Source organism: Salminus brasiliensis, chromosome 1 (genome assembly GCF_030463535.1).
Source record: "Salminus brasiliensis chromosome 1, fSalBra1.hap2, whole genome shotgun sequence".
NCBI classification, from domain to species: domain Eukaryota; kingdom Metazoa; phylum Chordata; class Actinopteri; order Characiformes; family Bryconidae; genus Salminus; species Salminus brasiliensis.
In genome coordinates, this window is record NC_132878.1 from 21,127,607 (window position 1) to 21,140,885 (window position 13,279).

At 41.0% G+C, this 13,279-nt stretch overlaps 1 protein-coding gene across 1 annotated transcript in view; it reads right to left on the minus strand.

Annotated features, from left to right (window-relative positions):
* Nucleotides 1–13,279, minus strand: part of sik2a (salt-inducible kinase 2a) — a 30,945-nt gene that overhangs the window by 6,854 nt on the left and 10,812 nt on the right. The window contains exons 4-10 of the mRNA XM_072674364.1: nt 12,998–13,159; nt 8,984–9,108; nt 7,712–7,835; nt 6,474–6,700; nt 4,671–4,823; nt 3,618–3,761; nt 135–351 (exon numbers count right to left, since the gene is read on the minus strand). Coding sequence (XP_072530465.1) covers nt 135–351; nt 3,618–3,761; nt 4,671–4,823; nt 6,474–6,700; nt 7,712–7,835; nt 8,984–9,108; nt 12,998–13,159 — 1,152 coding nt within the window. The remainder of the gene's footprint in view (nt 1–134; nt 352–3,617; nt 3,762–4,670; nt 4,824–6,473; nt 6,701–7,711; nt 7,836–8,983; nt 9,109–12,997; nt 13,160–13,279) is intronic.

The window sequence follows — 13,279 nt, forward strand, 5'->3', positions numbered from 1 at the left end:
ACAATACTGTTATTGTGGACACTGACAGTGCATGGTCACTGCATTCTCATAAAGTGTAGTGTGCTTAGTCACAAGAGTACTGTTTCAAGAACTACTGGCAGCACCTGCACCAACATACACATACACACGCATACCTGTGTTGGGCAGTGCTCCCGGCTGGTTGGTGACTTCAGAGAGTGTGTGCCTGCGCTGGCTAAAGCGAGGAGTCTGGAAGGTGGCCGGGGGTGGGGTCTGTTCCTCCTCAGCCTCAATGCCCTCGTCAATGGACGTCTCCAGGACGTTTCCAGGCAGTGAGCCACTGGCCTTGCGTACCACGACCGGGGGCAGAGGGTCTAAAAGGCAGCCATCCACCTGGAGAAACGGAATAACGAGAACTACTATCAGACCACAAGGTAGCCACTATCATTAATGCATCAAAACACTGTGATGAGTTATTCAGATGGTGTCAGTTAAATTTTATTCAGCATTTTAAATAAAATATTTTTGCCAAAATAATAATTTACATTAAAGTACAACTGCCTATATTATGTCCTGTATTTGCCACTATTTGCCACAGTTGTGTATTCTGTATATTGTTACTTATGGCCCCAAAATGTACCCCATTGTAAGGGTTAAACACAACAGCTATTTTAGGAGAATATGGAAGCAAGGCTACAAAGTAGAGTAAATGCTAATGCTAGAACAACCAGAGAAGGCAGTAGGGTCTACTAGAGGAAGCTGTAGAAGCAAACATATGCTAGGCTAAAATCTAACACTAGGCTGACCAGAGAAGGCCGAAGGGCCGACCAGAAAAGAAAGCCAGTGCTAGGCTTAACGCTAACTCAGCCGACTAGCTACAGTCTCTTCAGCTAGCTAACAGCACACGACAATAAAGGGCACAAAGTGAACCAGCCAATAAAAGCAGAGCTCATCACCACAATAAAAGCAAAATGTTTTTTTTTTCATTCTGAGGCAAAAAAAGTTATAAACAGGTGAGTGAAACATGCAGACTATTTACAAAAAAACCTACTTAATAAGTAGCCTAAATAAGACACCTTCAAGAATGATCCTAAATCCCACCAAAATAAGGTCTTCAAACAGTGAACTCCGAAAATTTTAAGAATCATAAGCAAGCTGAATCGCCCTGAGGTCGGAGAATGGCCACCTTAAATCTACACAAAGCTGAAGCATTGGAATTGGCAGACACACACTCAGGATTCCAAAAGAGATGCTGCTGCTTGCTATTCTTGCACAGTATGCAAATAGGTTAGAGACGGAAGAGAGTTTTATATTATATACTGGCAGATGAAACACACACACACATACACCATCTGCATAACAATAGCATCAGATGCAGAACAAGGAAACGATACAGCGGAAAAAAGGGGGCCCTGACGCCTAAGCCACTGGGGAATCGGCGACTGCTTTTCGCGAATACCAACAAGCAGTGCAAAAAATTCTATTAACCATTCCGCCTCCTCACTTCCTCGTCCGATTAATCATCTTTTGTGCACTGGGCTCCGATTACGTGCCCCTCGGCCCATTTGATTTATCTAAATTATGTAATGCCACTTCATGCTATCAAATGCCTGTTGGCTTCTAGCGGCAGCGTAAATCAGGATAAGCCCGCTGGTGATCCGTTTGTCAGGAATCCGACAGCATCCTGTACTCTGCTGTCCTTTGAGCTTTTCTGGGCAACAGAGCATCTGAAAACATCTGGATGATGCTTCGACATACTTCACACTCTGATCTCTACAGGTTGTTTTTCTCTGGTGGAAAAAAGACCTGCTTAAAAGAACACTTGGTTCTGTGAGAACAGTAGAAATAGCAAAAAATAGCATTGAACATCATGATACTTGAGCATACTGTCGGGATACACAGTCAGTCAAAGCAACTGTGAATGAACAAAATCAGATAATAGCAATGACAAACTCCCATCCAGTCTGGTTGTTGTTTGTAGGCTCTCTATAATTGGTCTAAATCTGATCTTTTAATGATGCATGCAGTCGCTTAGTAAAAAAACTGACGAGACCCACAATTCATTCAGGAAAGCATATCGTGATATAATACGTAATCACGATAACAACAGCACTTTGTCAAATTGCCCATCTCTACAGGAATATTGTGCAAACTAGTTAACTAAGTTAACTAAGCAACATGACTGCATAAAAGCTTCTTTTCTTATTTCATTTTACACAAACAACAAATGCTGCTGCATTATTAGTGATGTTTGCATTTTGGGGAAGTATTCCTTTAAGAGCAAATGGGGCTCATGCTTGTAAGAACCACGAAAAGGCTGAGCCACAGAGCTGGGAATTAAATATACGGTAACTATGGCGACCGCCTAGCGACAGCCAGGGTCCTGATTTAGCTGAAAAAGGTGGTACGCAGTCACACCTCCTGACGGCTTGCGGAGAGCGAGAGCAAGAGAGAGAGAGAGTTAGAGAGAGACAGGGACAGAAAAGTATGGCTAGGGGGTGGCCCAGTGCTGGGCAGACAAGGGCTGGCAAACGCCCGATGGCCCGACGTGTTGTGTAACCGCCAGCAGCTGGCCCGGCTCAGCGGTGGGACTTAAGCAACCAAGCTCAAACAAAAGGGCCACATAGCTCAAAATCCAAACACACAGTGATTTTCCACTCACAGTGCATCTAAGCCATACAGCAGACGCACTACACTCCAACTCAAGCCCTTACGCATCCCGAGCCAGCTACATTACGATTTAAAGCTCAGAGATGGAGGGGGAAGGGGTGGTGTGAGGTGGGGGGGGGGGGTCATTAGCTGCAGTCTCTGCACTGCTGTTATTTTAAGATTCAAGAGCAGGGGCTGATTCTCCACCGATGATGAGGATGATGAGTCATGAGGAAGAGTGGAGGGTGGCATGGTGGCGGAGGAACTTCACACACCGCAGACAAAAGAAGCCGTTGCTGCCGTCATCCAGAGGCATGCAATGAGTAACGCTGCTATTTAAAAAAAAACGACCAGCGCACAAATACAGCCTCCGGCTACAGCGAGCGGATTTCGACTCGGCTCGCTCTCCCGGTACGCGCCGTCGGGACCTGCTGCCTTGCTAGAGGATGGCACACTTGTTTCCGTTGGTGTATTCAGCAAAAAATCCCACCACCGCCAATGGCAGAGTGCCACAGCTCTCGACAGAACATTCTGTCAAGAGTCCCTATTTTCCAATTTTCCCAACGTCTGCCATCATTTACAGCAGTAGAATAGCAGTGCTGACTTTTTGGAAATGCAAGTGGGTCCTGGCGTACCAGTTTACATATAACAAAATTCAGCTCCAACCATATACCACCACTGTCCTGCTAATTTTTTCACCCAAAATGGGAACTTTTGGCCAAAATCGCAAATTTGAATGTAAAAAGTCCTTTTGTACCATTTAATTTGGTCCATTCATTGTAAAATTGGGGATACAAGGTTTTTGTGTGACAGCGACTATATACTGTTAGAGACGTTAGCATGCATTCATTAAATAGTGGTCAGCCTTCACACGTGCATGCACGTCACTGAAATGCCAGTAACGTGATCACCATGGCAACAATTAATGGCTGCATGCTGCTATTGGTTGTGTATTTCTATGAGACCCACTCTCCCCCAAACACAAACCGTTTCTGAAGACTTTCACTGACCTTTGGAGTGGCTACCTCCTCCTCCATAAGGGCCTGGTCTGGGGAAGCAGGGCACTGCGGGAAGCTGAAGGTCTCGGTGGAGGTTTGTAGGAGGACAGGGGAGCGCAGGTGCCGAGCAGCTTGAGAAGAAAGACCAACCTGAGCCTAAACAGAGGTCAATGAGGCAGGGGGGAGAAGAGGGACACTCTTTAATGGTATCATCAGATCCAGGAAGCTGTCAATATATGGCAGGGGTTTTCTTTTGAATAGGATTCAATAATGATCCACATGTAGAAGTTGTAGATGCATTTCACAAAAGAATTTAACCCGCTGTGACCATTTGAAAAAAAGTGTTTAGTGGGAACTTCAGCGCAGCTACAAAGCTAAAATACAGTGTGCAGGCTAGTAGACATGGCACAATGCCAGTTTCTCATTTCCAATACTGATACTCTGATAAATCTAGAGTACCAAGTGATACTGACCCATGTTGTTTTTTTCACCATTAAGCTGATTTTTGTCAGGTAGGCAAATGTAGTGTTAAGAATCTTGTTCATTGACTTGTCCTATTGGCATAGTGTCCTTGCCTGGCCGATGAATTAAACTCTTCTGCCACTACACCAACCTGTTTTAACTATACAACATATTTTTGTCAAAAACCACATAAACAAGTCTGAGCTAAGCATGTGATAATTTAGGCCTACAGTTGGCACTACATCAGCTGATGCGGTTAAAATCTGTTACTTGTTAGCTACACTGACAAGTACACTGTGGCTCCAGTGCAAAACAGGACACACTGGACACCAAACATGCCTTAGCTAGGACGCTCGGGATAAAGGGGAAATAACCCAATTTGTTTTTTCCGCTTTAAACTGATGTCTTTATCCATTAGTGAAACACACAAGCACATGTGATACCAGTTTAGCATGGTTTCCCCCCTGCAAATGCTATGGTGAACTTTAAGCTCCTGTGTTCTGCTACTGCATCAGACGTTTGCCCTTCGCGTGACTATTATTTGCACTCTTATAACGGTGTCGTTGGAACCTTGGCTAGGGCACCTGGGCAGGAAAGCGTTACCTTGACGACTGTCTGCTCGGCGACAGTGCTGGGACGGCGCTGGGTGGCGTTGAGACGCTGCTCTACGGGGAAGCTGCTCCGGTGAGCCTTCAGTCGCTCCACCAGCAGGTAGTAGATAGCAGCAAAATGGTTGTAGCTTTTGTTCTGGAGAGACTGCATGAAGGGAGGAGGAGATGAAAGACTGAAGCACATTCTTGTAGAGATTTGGATGCTTGTGCCATTTCAGACACTGCATGATGTACTGCTATGTATGAAAACAAGCAAAACTACAGACAATATTCAGGCTTCAGGATGGCTGATACTATACAATGTACATCTGGTGTGTATAAGGTACTTTATTTTGTATAGTTGGCTCATTTAGTTCACATGGTGACAGAAAGCGCATAAGTGAGTAAATTTGCATACTGATTATACTGATTGGCCAATTTTGATCTATAAATTTTTCTGTGTTTTCATTCATAATCCATAAACAAGTCAGGCATAATATGCTAATTACATTACTTTGTTTTAATTTTAGACACTGATTTTTTTATATAGTTTTTTATATCGTTTTATATGACTATTTTCTATACAGTGCACAACACAGCTCATGGAACAGTGGCTTCTGCACCCAAGTTGTGCACCAAATGTTCATTATGAATTATATGCGACCTATGGCTGAATTATAAATGGTGTTCCATTGAACAGACTACATAAAGAGTAGTGAGGTATGTAAGATTCAGCTATTGATTTTGTTTTGCCATTGATTTTCGAGTTTTGAGCATGTAGTTAAATGCTGGTTATTAGCTCAGCGGTCACCACACTTGTAAAGCAGAAAGCATTCACAGTCGTTTTATTTTTTTCCACTTGTGATTGAATATAATATAAAACTGCCTGTGTATATTATTTTACCTTAATTAATTAGTAAACTTATTAATTAATTATTAACTCTTTATATCACTCTGTATTTGCATCAGCAAAGAAGTCTCTGTATGACTTACACTCTAATGGGTATTTGTTTTTTACATTCCAATAGTACGGATAGCTTTTAGTTAAAGTTGTTCATGTACTTGCAGTGATCTGCAGAGACATTTGAAATCTGACCTTTTCTTTTCTTTTCTGTTTGACTTCTGATTTCTTGATATAATTTAATTAATTTTATTGGGTTTGTCCTTGTTATTAACATATTTTTTGTGCTTTGTTTTTGTGATCAGATTTTTATCTATCTATTTTTATTTTTTGGTTATTGCCCTGGTTGAAGGTATATTAAAAATCAAAAACAGTGGATTGTTGAGTTTACATTTTGTCTAGGTTTTAAAATTACTTTGTTGTTAACTTCTGAAAACGTTTCTACTACAGTGGGGAAACATAAGAATCGATACACAATCTATAAAAATGACCGGACTGATCTTGATTCTGACCCACTGCGATTCTGATCTATTTGCATTTTAATAGACAAAATAGAAACTAAATGATGAATCAGGCTTAATATGACTACAGACCAACAACAAACCTCAGTGCAATCTGAGGCAAATGTAGTATGATTTCAACTTTGCACTACCCTACCAAAGCTAATTGGTAGGGTATAGTTGCATTACACATTACGCATTAGTAACATAAGCCTCATAGCACCAGTGCAAAACTTTAGCCCTCAGATGTGCTGGGTAGTCTGTTTCAGTAGTCTGAAACACCTAAATATAGACCACAGCTTTTCCACATTTTAAGCCTCATTCATCAGACCCCATTTTTATGTCTGGCTATCTACAAATTCAGGGGTGTACACGTTTGTCAAAGCTTTTCTGACCTACTAAAAGCCTGCCTCACCTCAATGGTTTTGTGTTGGTCGATGCCGAGGCTGTGCATGAGGCGGAGCACCTGCTCGCTGTGCTCCCCCAGCCCTGCCTTGCTGTCTGTGGCCACGCCCTGCCGGTACAGCACAGGCCTCTGAGACGGCACCTCCTGCACCATCCAGCGGTGCTCGCGGATCTGACTCAGGGATAAGCGCTTGGCCGGGTCCAGCACCAGCATTCTCCGGATCAGGTGCTCGCAGTCTGAGGAGGGAATGGCAAATAGCTGAAGTTTCAAAGGACTTTGAAAAAAATACTCTGGACTGCTGGTATTATCATGGAGGATAAATTAATATGGTAGCTCAGTAAAATCTTCCCATTCTTAGCCCAAATGCACCCAAGCACATACATGTATTGTATCTGGGCTTCCATTACTAGGAATTGTAGTAAGCATTCCATGCTGCACAATTCCATGCTGCACCTTTGTGTGCATGGGCTAAAAAGATAGATAACAACTGCTAACAGTGACATATAATTACTATTATTTTGCAAAGATTTAGCTAAAGAAGTGTTTTTTGTGTAAATGGGACCATCAATGGGCTCCTCTAGCAGTCAAAACACATTGTGGCAGGAATATTTTCAGGTAGCCATTTTTTACTTAAAAATGTTAGAACTTCTCTTAGGAAAACAAAATGAAAATGAACTTTAGTAAGATTTAGCAGACTCTGGAGTGACACCTGCACCTTCATGGAAGAGTCATTATCAGAAGAAAACCTTTTCTGGATCTTCACCACAAAATGAAGTAAAATATAATTGTTTTGCCTGAAATAATCAAAGGCCTATTTCTAAAAAAAAATAAAAAAAAAATAATAAAAAAATAAGATCAGGACACATATCTATGATCCACACTGTCAGCACTGCTGTAATGACAGTTGTCAGTTGTTAGAAAGTGAGAGCTGCTCCTCAAAATAAAGATGCAATCTCAAAATTGCTGCATGCCTCTAACACTGACCAATTCGATCCTTTGTTGCCTAGTCTGCTTGTGAGTGAGCTTTGAATGTTAGCTTTGTTACAATTAGGTCATTTTATGTGCAGATCTTCTTTATACGTCTCTATAAGTATAGAGAGACTCTCTCATTGCAGACAGTTGATTTTATAGCAGAACTGTGGATTTGATTGGTTTGAGGTGATGGTTTGAGGTGATGTAAACTCGACAGACCAGTAGAATTGAGCACTTCTATTCTATTTGCTAAAAGTAGGACACCACTGCCTTACCCTCGGTCATAAAGTAGGGGATGCGGAAACGGCCTTCCAGTACCCTCTGTCTCAGAACAGGCAGACTGGGACCATCGAACGGTAGAGCTCCACACACCAGCACATACAAGACCACCCCCATGCTCTACATAACGGCACACAAACACACAGAGCAGCATTACTCATAGAGGGCCGCTCGAACAACAAACAGGAAATAACAAGCATGCGCTCTTGGAGTGCAAAATCAATCAAAATGACCATTAGCCAGTGACGCAACCCGTGGCGCTTGTCCCAGCGCAACAAGAGGCCGAAATACAGCAGACAGCAAGCCCTTGATTTAAGAGCTTGGGATTTGGGTATATTTGTATTGCACAATTTTGATCCTCTCAACAGGAACGGACCGTGGATGGGCTACTTGTGGCCCTAAAGCTCAAAAGTTTGGACTAATCTGTCATCATGAAATGCTCTTTGATTCTTCTATCTACAATAACAAAGTTTGGAATATTATAGACTAGACACTAAAAAGTGCAGGAATGTTTTACAAAAATGTAAATTTAATTCAATAACAATACAATGTTAGTTGAAAGTATGTCTTAATATTTTTTCATTGCACTGGCTGCAGTTTGAAAAGAGACAGGTGTTAAGTTCTTACTCTCATAGTGTTGGGAGCATTGCTAGGGCTAGTGGGAGTTACAAACAGGTGAATTGACTGGCAGTACCAAATTGGGAGAAACAAAATCTATGCTTTATAGTGTACCAATCTAATGATTTAGACAAAAGCTACTGTTAGCCCTAAGCTAACATACTAGCCACAAGCTAACCCACTACTTTCACAATATGAATAGGAATAAATACAATAGGAATTAAACTCGCTATGAGACATTATATTGTTACATTCCTATGCTGTAAATAACACTTTAAAATAGTTATGTTTTCTGCCTTTGATCTAAATTTTATTTATTATACTTGTTCACTAACCCTAACCACCAAATCCTAACCTAACCACAACTTAATTCTTAATGCTATACAGCTTTCTTTACAGTAATCTCAGTAAAGTCCTGTTGGTTGTAAGCAAAGTGCTTCAGTTAAAATTAGCTAGTTTTTCATATACAACTTTATATACATTTGTTTTTTATCTGAATGAATCTGAATGAGCAAACAGCATGTTTTATGCACTTTGTTAGCAACTAAATTGGTTTAATATTATCAAAATCAGTGATCCAAACTTCCAAACTTTGGAACAGGTAGTCTGTTGAAATGTTGTTCAGATGAAATGGAGAGAAACTTCCTTACCCAGATGTCCAGTTGTGGACCTTCATACTGCTGGCCCTCGAACACCTCTGGGGCAGCATAAGGGGGACTGCCACACCACGTGGCCAGGGGCTCCCCAGGGCGGAAGAAGTTTCCAAAGCCGAAGTCTGGAATAGAAGGTGTGGCAGCAAAACATGCCTATCAGTTCAGCTCTGCAGATCTGGTCAGCAGTTCAAAGTGTCTGCTGTCTGGGTTTCACTTATAAAAGGAAGCATCCTAGTGAAAAACAACAAGTGAGATAAGAGCAAGTGCAGCAAGAGAAGTGGCTAGAGGTTGATTGCTCTACACAAACAGTGACTGACAGCCATGACACACTGTCTGTCCCTAGTAAGGCAACTGTTGGTGATTATTGAGATGATTATTTTTTTTAATCAAATATCTTTGGAATATTTGCACTGGAGCTACAAGGCTACATGTAATGAACATGTAATTTAACAAGATTTAGCTAACTAAATCCTGCTTCTGTGGTGGCTCAGACCGATTATATATTATACTACAACAATGGGCAAATGTACACACACACAATTCAGACTTCAAGATGCCCTTACTGTTATGTGTAGTAGATATGAGCTATAAGCATTGAGGGGCCAAAATCAATATCTCAGCCAAAATTAGACAGGTTAGACATCACTTAGCTAGTTTTACAAATATACAGTTACCTTAAACTATTCATTTGAAGATGGACTAATTAGTTTATAGGCTCCACTCTAGGAAACAAGGTGTAATGTATCCTGAATTATGGCAGTGGTGTGGCGTCTGTTAAATAACTGATGCAGGGAAAACAGACTGGGACAATCGGAGCGGAGACAAAAAACCCTTATGCGGGCCTTGCGGGTAAACTGACAGTGACTGCTTGCTGGTGTTCTGCTGGCACTAAGCTATTATGATGAAATCTCCAACGCAATTCATTGCCTTGCCCCTGTTATGTAACAGGTGAGCATGAGGGAAAGAGGAAGAAACGCTAGCAAAGTCAGGGGGGAGAATATTATCGGTATCCAATGAGGCCATGATAGAGGTCATGGTATACGAAGTCTACCAGGTCTGAGGGTTTGCTGATGCACGACTGAATGGGAGCGTTACTGTGGGGGTTAACCCCTTCGCTATCAAAACACAGGACTGAAGAATCAGCTTAAGGAATGCAACCAGGGGCTAAAAATAGTTTTATATAGAATGTGTCCATAAGATAATCAATAATTAACACCTTGTTATGGCAAAAATTGATACTGTATCAATAAGTGTTTATAACACTGTCTATAAAACTATTAATTGTTTTAAGCTAAATAAGACATAGCTGAATCAAATGACAACTATTTTACAAATGCTATCCACTGTGCTATCCGATTCAAATAGAGAGCAAAATTAGCATCTGCAATTACTTCCTGTAATTCCCAAATCAGACCAAAAAAAATAATAATCCAGTTTTCCTTATGTTTTTATAATCTACTGAACGCTGATACATCATGCACCCCTTACAAAAATGATGACAAAGACCATGTGATAAAGCTGGTTTGGTTTAAAACTAGTTTATGAATATATGAGCTGATAAACCTTCATAAACCTTTTCATCCTGAATGTCATCAGGTACCGGCTGCAATAAAAGCATTAGCAATAATAAAGTGAAGTAAAGCTTGCTATATATGCAAGACGCAGCAGGAACTAGGAGCGCCTTATAATGTAGTTTCAGTGTGTCTGCCCCTCTCTCACACACGCTGCTGTGACGTAAATGCAGACATAATTGATTCGTTACAATGCGCCTCTCAGTCGCCAGAGACTGGCATCTATGGAACACCCGGACGGCCTCTCTCTCTATCACTTCAGTCTGAACCAGCCTCTATTGTCACACTGCAGCAATCATTTACTCGGAAAACAACAAGCTACGGATCTAGATAAAAGTATGCCTCCAACACACTCGCACACAAAAATGTCTCAGAGTTAAAAATGTAGGTCAGATGAAGTGATTGATGTTTGCGATCACATGCCTTTTGTCAGGTTAGTGGGGTGGGGGTTTGAATATTTCACATTTTTTATATTCACCCCCCACCCCTCCAGGTGATTCACGTTTCTGGAGCCTTTACATGTCTGTTGCTTCAAACTGCAGAATTAGATGAGCGCAATACGTGCAGTATGTACAATATAGTAATTATAGCTTTAGCATTACTGGGTTTAAGGCTGTCACCATTCATTATACATAAGCAATCCAATATAGTAACCTGATTATTAGATGTAAATGAGTATCAGAGTAATTAGAGATTTTAATGGACAAACCATCCATAGTGAAAATAATAGGTTGTTAACAAAGAGGATTAAAACTGGCTTCACAGTCGCCTGCACTAAACGATGCAGCAGTTTTAGTGCCTATCCCATTGAGGGTTGAACAAAATATTCAAACAAGAAGCCAACTTCAGCTCGCAAAATCGGACACTATACTTTCTCTTGTTGAAGCGCTGCAAGTGTAAGCAACCCACACTGTAACCAATCACATGTGCCAGTGCATCAATATCACCTTATTGTTTTAAACACCTGCCCTGTGTACAGTCATCGCTTAGCTCTATTTTGTGGTCACTGATGTTACCATGTGGTGGCGCTGCAGGCAGGCCTATGCTGTTTTTCAGTTAAGTTAGGTGTAGGTGTGTACCACTATACACACACACACATTAAGTGCATCTCACTGCAGTGTTCTAAAGTAAAAGGGAGCTGAATGGTCAGGGAGTTCAGTCAGACTGCATTCTCTAGAAATAAAAAAGCATTTCACACACTGCTCGACTTTAACCAAGTTCATATCAATGTAATGGTAACAGAACTTCTACTGTGTAGCTCTAGCATGTGTGCAATAATTCATTTCCTCAAATCTTTGTATTCTTACAAATAACTGTGGGAGGTCTGGTGATTCACCAAGCTCAGCCGGTTTTACAGCTCTGTGTGTGTGTGAGTGTGTGTGTGCGTGTATGTGTGTTTGATCTCAGAGCATATTAGTTCATTCCTCAGTGCTACTGGCCTCACTTCTACTTGACGTCACTGGGTAAATATGCGATCCCAGAGTGGCTGAGGGACTGACTGCTGTTGGTATGCATTTGTATGTTATCTGGTTTGAAATGTGGTGAGCCTGAAAGAAGATAAAGGCTGGCTGTGATTTTAACACGCACTGCAGCTAAAACCTTTGCAGCAAAACGCACAAAGCAACTTAATTACAATGAAAACTGATGGGAATAATCCAATGATAGCACTTGATTACACCATATTTAGTGCATGAAAGTAAAAGGAACATGCATTCCACGGCTGTGTGGGAACTACATTTGGGAGTGAAAATATTTTAAAAGCATTTTAATCCGTTAACCCTAAAGACCTGTACGTGGGCTTGCACTTTAGTTATCTACATAACTTTTGTTATTAGTTTTATAGTAGTTTCTGAATAATTCATTAGTAGTTTCTGAATGACTTATACTAGTTACTAAATCATTTATATTTATGAATTCAAGTAGTTCCTGAATAGTGTGGTTACTCAATAAGTAATTTAAGTAACTGAATATTATCTTTAGTCTTATAAAAAAATCATAACAGTATTTGAATAATTTATAGCAGTTACTAAATACTGTATAGCAGCTTCGAAACAGTGCACAGTAGTTACTAAACAGTGCAGAGTAGTTACTGAACACTGCACAGTGGTTATTGAACAGTAATATTACTGAATAATAATAGGAATTGAATAATATGTAGTAGCTACTGAACATTTGTAGTTAGTTACAATGGAAATAATTCAAGAGTAGTAGTTCACAAGAGTGTAGCACTGGTTGCAGCAAATGTGTTGTCCTTGGGCATCTTTTACAATTAAGCATCAGGCTGTTCAACTGCACCGTCCCTTTTTACCCCTACTGGATTTATTACAATTCTAACCTGTATGATTATTACTGGGTGTTCTATTTAATGTTCGGGTTTAATGTTATATCAACAAAAGTAGTTCACATTTCATTTCTAGTGTGTAAACTAGTAACCACTTGCCTGCAATCTTGATGTTCATGTGTGCATCCAGCAGCAGGTTCTCGGCCTTCAGGTCTCGGTGAACGATGCCACGCTCGTGGCAGTACTCCACAGCCGAAAGAATCTGCCAGAACTTCCGGCGAGCGTCCGCTTCGCTCAGCCGCCCACGACTTGCCAGGTAGTCTGCAGATCAGGGAGAGATCGCCTGTTACTGCTTTATATTAAATGTGGCCAATGTAGCAAAAACATCACATGAATACATCTAACCATTAATAAAATTACAGCAAAACAACATAACACTGG